Raw genomic sequence first — 10,934 nt, forward strand, 5'->3', positions numbered from 1 at the left:
CGCGCATGCGCATTGATAACCGGATGCGCTCAGCCCGTGGATAACACTCTGGGTAACCCCGTGCGAGGTCCTTTTCCGCCGGAGCCAGCGAGAGAGCGGCACGCAGGGAGGGAAGCAGGGATCCTCCAAGTGAGCCTCGGCCGCCGACCGGGAGAGAGAGGGAGGGAGGGAGGCTTGGGAAGGGGAAGGGGAACCCCGTGCCTTGTAGTCTGTGAAATGCACGGATATAGGACGGGGACACCTGGCTGAACGGACTCCATGTGAAAGGGATCTAGGAGTCCAAGTGGAACACAAGTGGAACATGAGTCACCAGTGCGACGCAGCAGCTAACAAGGCCAATGCGATTTTAGGCTGCATCAGTAAAAGTATAGATCAAGGGAAGTAATTCTGCTCTGGTCAGGCCCCACCTGGAATCCTGTGACCGGTTCTGACAGGATATTGAGAAACACGAGCGTGTCCAAAGGAGGGTGACCAAAATGATGAAGGGTCTGGAAACCATGAAGCCCTATGAGGAACGACTTAGGGAGCTGGGGATGTTTCGCCTGGAGAAGAGAAGGTTAAGAGGTGATATGATAGCCCTGCTTAAATATTTGAAGGGATGTCACCTCTCTAAGCCTCTCCTCATAAGACATGGTTTCCAGTCTGTGAAGAATTTGCTTATGTTTTAGATTGGGGCTTCCTTTTCTCAATTTTTGACCAGGTTTGTGAGTCACACACAGCAGACATCTTTATTGTCCCCTCATTTTGATATCATATTGGCATTGTGCATTTCCAGTATTGTTGTGCTCTATCTGTTTTTCTCTCTACATTGCTCCTCTCCCCCAGCAATTGAACATGGCTCTACAACACCCTGCAGAAATAATCTAGATTGATGCCACCTTAGCTGCCCTGGCTCAAGGCTGTGGAATTCTGGGAACTGTAGTTTTGTGAGACATTGATCCTTCTCTGTCAGAGAGCTCTGGTGCCGCAATAAACAACAGTTCCCAGGATTCCCTATCACTGAGCCAGGGCAGGAAAAGCAGTCTCAAACTGGATCATTTCTGCAGTGTGATTTGAACCATAATCCCTGTTTAAGGGGAGTTCGTGTTTTTCCACTCTTCTCACAGAAGAAGAGTAGATTTAGCTATACAGGCTTCTCTGCAAGTGGCAGGGAACAGACAGTCATGTTGGTTTCACAGCTTGCTCCAAATGTAGTATGTTTGTATTTGCTGCACAAACAAATTCCATATAATCTAGCTAACATTACCCAAATTTGGATTGGCTGGTCTTCCCAATCTTAAAATGTGTGGAGGACATGTTACCTTTTAGATGTAAGTGAACTACGCTGCTGTCGTGCCTCACAGTTAGCCAGCCTGCCTGGGATTAATGGGAATTGGGTTCCAGTAGCACATGGAGGGCCACAGCTTCCCCATCTCTGTCTTAGAAGGAGAGGGCATAATAGTCTTTCTTAATAGGGCACAAGCCTTTCTGGGACCAGCTTAATTGGTAACCCAGAATTGAAAGAAAGACCATATGGCATTTCTGTTTGCTTGGTACTTGTATTGGAATGGGTAATAGGCCAGAATGAAATAAGCAGCACTTAGATATAAGCAACCGTTCTGGCTTTGAGATCGACTGTATTAGAAGGGAATGAAATTTAGCCCTGCCTATGTAATAATTGCATCCTCTAGACCAGTGATTGCCTAACTTTGGTCCTACAGATGTTTTGGATTTGAGCTCCCAGAATTCCTGTTGGGCCAAGCTGGCAAGGGATTCTGAGAGTTGGAAGTCCAAAACACCAGGAAGACCATTGTTTGGGAACCACTGTTATAGACTGTGCGGTTATCTTGCAGTTTTAAATCTGATTTCACAAATACTGCTGTATCCAGTCTATCTGGAAAGAGTGCCAGGTATACCTTCATGTGTATTTTCAGTTGTGCGGGAAGGGGAGCAGGTGTGATTTATAACTAGATCTTTGCTTTTGAGAGTAGATTTAGGCACATGCAGGATCTGATATTATTTTATTTCTTCTTTAGAATGACTGACTGGGAGACAGCCCCTGCTGTGGCAGAGACCCCTGATATCAAGCTCTTTGGCAAATGGAGCACAGATGATGTTCAGATCAGTGACATCTCATTGCAGGTATGGAAGCTAAGGATAGAAGGGGCTCCAGATCCAGATTATCTTCTAAATGGGTTTGTGGATGAACAAGAATTGTACATCTGACCTCCCTCCTAAAATTTCTGCCCCCTGATGTCTGGCTCTTTCTTGTGCATATCCAGGATTACATTGCTGTGAAGGAGAAATATGCCAAGTATTTGCCTCACAGTGCTGGACGATATGCTGCCAAGCGCTTCCGCAAGGCCCAGTGTCCCATTGTGGAGCGTCTCACCAACTCCATGATGATGCATGGACGCAACAATGGGAAGAAGCTTATGACTGTGCGCATCATCAAGCATGCTTTTGAGATCATCCATCTACTCACAGGAGAGGTGAGCTTCAGAAGGTGGCATATGGTTAGGCAGAAAAACTATGGGGATGAGATGGACAGGTGGCGAGTTGGATTTTTGACCCTGGACACTAGGGGAAGAGGAAATGAATTCATATCTATCTCAAAGTAACATTGGCAATATGACAGAGGACTAGCCATGCACACTGAACTTCAGTTAGGTATCATTGCAGAAGACTTTGATTAGGTAGCAAACATGTTCTTCTCAAGAAGAAAATTGCTGCTTTTGTCATATGCTAGCAGCTCATGTGCTACATCCTAGCAGCATAGAAGATAAAAGACTGTCACTTTTCTCAGTAGCTGTATGGCCACTGATGAAGCCCAGTATTGTTTTTCATTAAAAAGAATGCTAAGTTCACCAGGAGCTGAGTAGCTTTATTTTGAGGAGGCACAGATGCTGTGGACCCTGATTAGTCTAGGAAAGGAAGACTAGAAAGGTCACACTCAACCTTTTCAATGACAGTTTAGGCACAGAATATGTATAATCTAGAAATTTAGGTGCAGACATACAGGCTAAAATAATCTTGGTTAGTCCAAAATAATCTTGGTTAGTCCAAAAAGTTTCCCCTTAGATATGATTGTCTAGTTGTGTCTGACTGTAGGGGGCAGTGCTCATCTCCGTTACTAAGTCAAGGAAGCCTGTGTTGTACAGCATTCTGTAGATGGGCTTAAACCCCCATATTCTGAGGCTGAGTGAAAAAAACACTTGTTGATGAATATTCATGGTTCAGCCATTTAAGAAGTGAAAAACAAATCTATGTGGCCAAGCAAACCACAGCTCTGTAGTTACAGTGCTGAGATGTCAGGCCAGGAAAATGATTCTGTTGCATATAGTCTGATTTTAAGAGGGAAGAGAGATTGTATTGGGGAACTGCTGTACAAGGGATATGTGTATGGGGTGAGAGGGGCTGATTGATTTTTCTGGACATTTGCTTGCAGGACTTGGCATACTGGGTACAAAGCAGTTTCAGTTATCAGTTGCACCATGTTAGCATATTTGCATCATATATCTTGCACCATGCTAGCTTAGAAAAACTTCAGCACAAGAGTTTGGGTTATCATTCAATAACTTGCTTATTTAGTAGTCACAGTTCTGAGTTGCAGGACAACATTTTGGGACTAGTTTTATTGGGTTAAGGAGTAGTGTGGAAATAGATATACCATTGTATACATTTATTCTTACTCGGTTAGTCTACACTGCTGTTCATAATGTGGTTCCTGTATTATGTGAATAGATAATATGGGCAGTGTTTGTTTTTGATATGGCATTTGCCAGATTGATGCTGGAGTCGTCCAGGCTTTTCAATCCTTTCTATAGATGACCTCTGTGTTCTAGCTGCATGTTCATACTTGATACGTTGTCTGCTCCACTGAGATTGTAGCAGGAATACTAGAATAGTTGATTGTCAGAATAGTCTCATTTTCCAGGGGAGCAGTTCAAGTTTTTATTTTAATGAGCCAGCAGAATACCATTACTGCATATTATCAATAAGGAAACTTAGACTTATGATGTGGCTCCAGCTTGGTTAGATTACACTGGCTGTTACAAAGACTGTATTTTCCTTCCCATACGTTTGTGATCTTAACCTGCTATATTCTTTGTCACAGAACCCCCTGCAGGTCCTTGTGAATGCCATCATCAACAGTGGCCCTCGTGAGGACTCCACCCGTATTGGCCGAGCCGGCACAGTGAGGAGACAGGCTGTTGATGTGTCACCGCTGCGTCGTGTCAATCAGGTATGGGCTGCTACACAAGAGCAAGTTGGTGTTGTGTCAACTCACTCTTTTTGCCAACTGGTCTCTATCTCTTTGCAGGCTATCTGGTTGCTCTGCACTGGGGCCCGTGAAGCTGCTTTCAGGAACATTAAGACCATTGCTGAATGCCTAGCAGATGAGCTGATCAATGCAGCAAAGGTGAGGCTGAACTAACAGTAAGCTAATGTCAGATAGGGTGGTAGAGAATAGATCTTCAGTTTGACTATGGGACCATTTTCATGGTTATATATTATAAAGTACTAGAGCTTCTGGAGTAGTTGATAGTGAAACAGTCTAAGCCTGTTTAATACAGTGGTACCTCGGGTTACGAAATTAATTCGTTCCGCGGCTAATTTCGTAACCCGAAAAACCTTCGTAAGCCGAATTGCCATAGGCGCTAATGGAAAAAATAGCTCTCTGCTGCCCTCCGGTGGCGGCCTTTCCATTTAAAACAGCGCCGGGGTTTTTTCGTAACCCGAAAAAACCTTCGTAAGCCGAAACAATAAATCCCTATGGGATTTTTTCGTATCCCGAAAAATTCGTAAGCTGGGTAATTCGTATCCCGGGGTACCACTGTATAGGGCAAGTCCTAACACAGGGAGGCTAGTAGCAGGGCTTTTGATGTTGGATGTTAAAGTGCTAATTAAGGCCCAGAGGAGCAAGGTGAGAGAGCAAGGGGTTGGAGTTGAAGGCAAATGTGTTTTTGGAATTTGGGAAACATGTCACTGGATAGCCCTTGTGGTCTCTTCCAACTGTGATTACAAGCTGAGTTTTGAGAATGTGATTTTGAGGATGAGTCTCACAGTTCCTTTTGATTCCTAGGGTTCATCTAACTCCTATGCCATCAAGAAGAAGGACGAGCTGGAGCGTGTAGCCAAGTCCAACCGTTAAGAGCTTCTGTCTGGAGGTTCAAAGCAAATAAATAATTTGTTTTCATACTATTTTGTTTCTGGGTGAACAGCAGTTTATTTCCATAATAGCTGTGGCTCTGAGAACAGTACATGTGCCTCTTGCAGTGAGATACCTGTGTTGCTTGGATTGCCTCCTCCCAGGCAGCTTGCTTTTGGAAGATGGATCAAGGTGTGAGAGTGTCCCATACATTGGTTCATCTGTTACTGAGTTGGAGAAATGTGGACAGGGTGCATGCCCCAGATTTGGAGATTAATGGGAGTTCATTAGGATTCTGTAGTGGCTGGCAGGGAGTGGGGTGGGAAGGTTATGAGAAGGTCATTGGGGACATGAGGGAATCTAGCATATCCTTCCTATCCACAGGGCTTCAGTTCCTGCCCTCCTCACTGTGAATGGGGAAAAAAAACATGGGCAGTCATGCTCCATATTATTCAGTGGGTACCGTCTTGAGTGTGTCCACATCAACACATCCATGTACAGGCACTGCTATTGAATAATATAGGCTGTGATGAGCTACAGACACTCCAATCCATAGATCACTAGCCTGTAGATGTGGCAGGCCCACTATATGTAGTTTTTGAAGAAAACAGAGAAGAGCGATTTGGAAGAACATAAGGCCCTAAAAGCCTGCATTTTTCCTTTATTGTGATAGGGCTCATTCAACTCTTTAAAAGCTTTTTGAATGATTACTTTAGCAGCTATCCAAGGACATGAGAAGTTACTCAAATCAGTTTATGATGACCTAGAGAAGAAGGAAGAAGGCTTATGCTTCTATCACTGAAATTAAAGTTTCACTGCATTGTGGGTGTGTCCAGTATCCATACTAAAATTTCATATTGTTTTCCTTGAGACGATAACCATAAAAACAGTCTCCTTTCTGCTCTTTGAAACAGCAGGAAAGAATGTCTCTTCCCACCACCATCACTGCCAACCATCTTTTACTCTTTTCTGATTGATCAGCTTTCAGTGTGCTCCTGGCAAGGAGGAAAGTGCATATGACTGGTTAGTGCAAGGATAATGTTTAAGACTATAACATCCATCAACTTCACCCTATAGTTGGGGATTATGGAAATTTTAATCCATATAATTGAGCATGTTAGGTTGCCTATCCCAGAGATGCTTATATGACAGAGTGCATTTATGTATGTATGAATGCAAATATGCTCACTTGGGTATTTCTAGGCCACATTTGAAAGTAAAGTCCTTTATGTAATGGCTTATATAGTAATGATAAATCATACAATATAATTTCAATGAAACATACCTTTAAAATGCAGAAGGGGAGACAAGATAATATAAATTCAGATTTTGTTATCACCTACAGAACTATTCAACTGAAATGTTGAGAGCACACCAACTTTAGTGGCTTCAAATGTGGGTTAATGCATGCTGTAATGGTTAAGGTGTTGGACCAGGACTCTGGAGACTAGGGTTTTGATTTCCACTGCACTGTGGAAACCCACTGGTAGGCCTTTCAGCATCAGAGGAAGGCAATTCAAATCCCCCTCTGAACAAATCTTGCCAAGAAACCCCCATGGCAGGTTTATCTTAGTGGCCATAAATGGGAAATACTTGAAGGCACATAACAAACGTTCAATTTCGGGTTACCATAGGTCAGAAATGACATGAAGACACACACCAACAACTGAATGGAGGATAAGAATGCAAGTGACTAGATGATAGTCATGGTGACAATATATGCCTTTGAATATCAGTTACTGGGGAATTTGTGCTTGATGCAGTGTTATTGGGCTGTCTTTATGATATTTCCTGTCAACTGTATGTTGGAATGGATAGGGGCAGATCCATTTGGGTGACTGAGGTCCACACTGCAGAAATAATCCAGTTTAAGATTGATTTAACTGCCCTGTCTCAGTATTAGGGAATCCTGGGAACTGTAGTTTATTGTGGAAATAGAGCCCTGATAGAAGGCTAAATGTGCTATAAAACTACAGTTCCCAGAATTCCCCAGCATTGAGTCAAAGCAGTCTCAAACTAGATTGTTTCTGTAGTGTGTTTTGGACCTCAGATTCAGTACTGAAAGTTTCCATCCATTTGCAGAGAGCCTGAAAATACTAGTTTGGAAACTATACTTTTTAGCATGGCTTCCTTAACCTTTGACACGTAAGTGAATGTGATTTTCTGGTTTGTCTAAAAGTGAAATGGGTAGCCCAGTTACTAAACTGCTGCTTAAAAATTTGTCAACATGGTTGCATATGACTCAAAAATAGTGCAGACTTACTGTCACCTTTGCATACCCAGAGTTCAGTAGTTGCTAAACTGACCAGAAGGCAGTTCCCTGAATCTCTGTCAGCTGAATTGCCAGTCTGGAAGATTTTAAACAACTGCTTTCCAGTGGGTTAGCCCTTCTACAGCTCAGGTTAAGTAGTGTTTGACCTCAGGCTCCCTTCACATCTCATGAGCAGTTAACTATGATGGACCTTAGGGATCTCTGTTGTATAACAGCAGGCAATAAAAGTAAAAAGGCTTATTCAAATAAAGAGCCCCATTACATTGAAGGAAAATTGCTTAAACTTAGTTAATTACTAATCTTACTCTATAGAATTTGTCATTTTTGTTACCAGTTAATTTAACTTAATTGTTTTCAGCATTGCAAAAAATGTTAAAAATTGTGTGTGGGGAGGGAGAATAAGCCCGTGAAAAACTAAATTCATACCATCTTTCTTATAAAGTATATTCAGTTTAATAATGTGACTGATACCCCACATTAAGTCACTCAATGCTAGTTTTATCTTCAGTTGTATCTGCCATGTTGGCTTAGTTTTGTTTGAATTTTGCAACAGAATGTGACCCATATAGTGTCTTGTTTACCCAAATGAGGATTAAATAATCCTTTGAAATGTAGACCATTTCCTTTATCATCATTATAACCCTCCCCCCCCCTTTCCCAGCCAAGGAGAGTAAGGGCATCACTATTCAGTTGTGCAGTGACAGAAGCAAGAATTACATGGAACCTTGGACAGTATCTCCTAACACCAGTTCTTAAGCAGTTTTTACTTAAATAGTAAACAGGGTGGCCATCAGTAAATGGAGAAAAAAACATTGAACAGCTTCCAGATTCATAGTATAAACTCTATTAAGGTGAGAGTAGTGAATTTTAGAGCAATAAAAATTCGAGGAGGACATCTCCATATTTTTATTTTTAGTTTGTTGTTAAAATTATAATGGATAGCTAGCAATAGAGTTTCAGAAATGTTTAAAAATGCTGTTCCTTAGATTTTAATAGAAATTGATTATCTTGGCACAGGGAGACAGCATCTTGAGGATTCTTAAACCTCCTTTAGAGATTTTCTCCCCAGTAGGAGACCAAGGTGCCAAAAATATTGATGTGGTTTTTGCAGTTGTGTGAAGTTCTTCTCTGTACCCAAAACTTTTCCCCCCTTAAACTAAAATCCACACACAAAAATCACATAATAGCACAGGCTAATTCTTCACAAAGACATGGAACAACGCACCTGATCCACTATATAAGGCAACACTTACTCTATTTTCAAATAGGCAGTTGAGAATGCGCAAAAATCACTTGTGAAAATCTGTACTTTTCTCTGAAATGTAAAAAGCCCTTGATCTCACAACAGCTAATGGGTAAAACTCCTCCCCATTTTCTTTTACTTGACATGGTACAGGGCTATACAGTTGGTATATGAATGACATGTCATTTCATAAAATGTTTCATCCTAAACAATCCTTTCTCTGAAAACACTGGCTTGGAAATACCTACAGAATCATCATTTCAGTACACATGTTAAAGAGGCTGAATTAATTGTTTCTTTGTTTTTAAACCAAGCATTGGAAACCTGTAGCCCTCCAGATGATGGGGTTATAATGCTTGTCTTACCTGGTGGAAATAGCTGTTAGACAATGGGATGGACTACCTTAATAATGGACCTCCCTTCATGGGAGGCTTTTAAAACAGGCTGGGTGGTTGTCAGGGATGCTTTAGATGTGGTTCTTTTGTATCAACAGTGAGATAATTAGATAATACTTGGCAATGATCAACACTAATGTTCTGTGACCATTGGCAATACTGACTGAAGCCGGTGGGAGCTGGAGTCAATAATAATAATAATAATAATAATAATAATGATTTATTTCTAGCCCGCCCAGTCATGAAGAATCCAGGCAGGTTACAACAATAAAATACATCACCAACACTTTGTACTTTGCCTGGAAACTAATAGGCAGCCAGTGCAGGGACTTCAAGACCGGTGTTATATGGTCATTCCTAGAAGTTCCCGTGATCAATCTGGCTGCCATATTTTGTACCAACTGAAGTTTCCGGACTTGGCACAAGGATAGCCCCAAGTAGAGCGCATTACAGAAGTCCAATTGAGAGGTTACCAGTGCATGTACTACTGTTTCCAGGTCCCTCGGCTCCAAGAAGGGATGCAGTTGGCGTATCAGACGAAGCTGATAGCAGGCGCTCTTGACTGTCGCATCCACCTGAGCTGTCAGTTGGAGCGACGAGTCAAGGAGGACCCCCAAGCTGCGAACAGAATCCTTCAGGGGAAGTGTGACCCCATCCAGAACTGGCTGACATAACTCCATTCTTGGATTCAGGGTTCCTATAGCAAGTACCTCCGTCTTACCTGGATTCAGCTTGAGTCGGTTTTCCCTCATCCAGTCCATTATCGCCCCAAGACGGGCATTCAGAGGAGAGATGCCATCCTTAGTCACTGCTTCAGTCCGAGACATAGAGAAGTATATTTGGGTGTCATCACCATATTAATAAAATAAATAAAACTTTTATTTATATACCGCCCTTCCTGAGATCAGGGCGGTTTACAACATAAAACAAGCAAATAACGATTTAAAAACAGTAACATCATCACTATCAAATATAAAAACAAGACAAGACAAAGCCCCCGTTAGCCAATCCTCTTGCAGGATACAAGGAGTACAAGGAGGCCTGCTAGGACTATGATTGGGGGAATGCGATCTTAAACAGAAAGGTTTTAGCATCCTTTCTAAACTGAGCCAGGGAGGCGGCCGAGCGGAGCTCTGAGGGCAGCGTGTTCCAAAGGGCCGGGGCAGCGATAGAAAAAGACTTCCTCGTAGTAGAGGTAAGCCTGGCCCCTGGCACCCTAAGGAGTTGCTGCCCAGATGTTCTGAGGGTGCGGGACGGAATGTACGGGGAGAGGCGGTCCTTCAGGTATCCTGGGCCCAAGCCATTTAGGGCTTTATAGGTCATCACCAACACCTTATATTGCGCCCGGAAGCGAATAGGCAGCCAATGCAGATCTTGGAGCACCGGTGTTATGTGGCTGGCCCTGGAAGTACCAGTGACCAGCCTGGCAGCCATATTTTGTACCATTTGTAGCTTCCGGGCTTGGTATAAGGGTTGCCCCATGTAGAGTGCATTGCAGAAATCCAATCTCGAGGTTACCAGAGCATGTACAACAGTTTCTAGGTCCCTCTGGGCCAGGTATGGGCGCAGCTGGCGAATAAGCCGAAGCTGGTAACAGGCGTTCTTGACCGTCGCATTCACCTGAGCAGTCAGGTGAAGCGACGAGTCAAGAAGCACCCCGCCCCATGTCTCTGGATGATCTCACCCAGCGGCTTCATGTAAATGTTAAACAGGATTGGGGACAGAATTGCACCTTGAGGGATGCCCGATTTGAGCTCCCTCTTGGTCAAACAACTGTCCCCAAGCGACACCATCTGGAACCTGCCCGAGAGGTAGGACCAGAACCACTGCAATGCAGTGTCTCCAGTACCCAACTCTCTCAAGCGTTCCAGAAGGATACCGTGGTCAATGGTA

General features: G+C 43.1%; 1 protein-coding gene across 1 annotated transcript; it reads left to right on the forward strand.

Moving 5' to 3' along the window:
- Positions 1 to 5,184, forward strand: RPS5 (ribosomal protein S5). The gene is made up of 6 exons (XM_042454230.1): positions 1 to 129; positions 2,016 to 2,121; positions 2,262 to 2,471; positions 4,097 to 4,225; positions 4,304 to 4,402; positions 5,066 to 5,184. Exons 2-6 carry the CDS (start codon positions 2,017 to 2,019, stop codon positions 5,132 to 5,134), a joined length of 612 nt encoding a protein of 203 aa, XP_042310164.1. The 5' UTR covers positions 1 to 129; position 2,016; the 3' UTR covers positions 5,135 to 5,184.
- Positions 5,185 to 10,934: the final 5,750 nt, after the last annotated feature.

The sequence above is a fragment of the Sceloporus undulatus genome, chromosome 2 (assembly GCF_019175285.1).
Source record: "Sceloporus undulatus isolate JIND9_A2432 ecotype Alabama chromosome 2, SceUnd_v1.1, whole genome shotgun sequence".
Classification (NCBI taxonomy): Eukaryota; Metazoa; Chordata; class Lepidosauria; order Squamata; family Phrynosomatidae; genus Sceloporus; species Sceloporus undulatus.

Bases quoted from the DNA above. Each gene is read 5' to 3' on its own strand.
- RPS5 (XM_042454230.1), top strand. From the start codon at position 2,017: ATGACTGACTGGGAGACAGCCCCTGCTGTGGCAGAGACCCCTGATATC. The intron at 2,122-2,261 runs GTATGGAAGCTA...GTGCATATCCAG, and splicing joins TCAGTGACATCTCATTGCAG to GATTACATTGCTGTGAAGGA. The intron at 4,226-4,303 runs GTATGGGCTGCT...ATCTCTTTGCAG, and splicing joins CGCTGCGTCGTGTCAATCAG to GCTATCTGGTTGCTCTGCAC.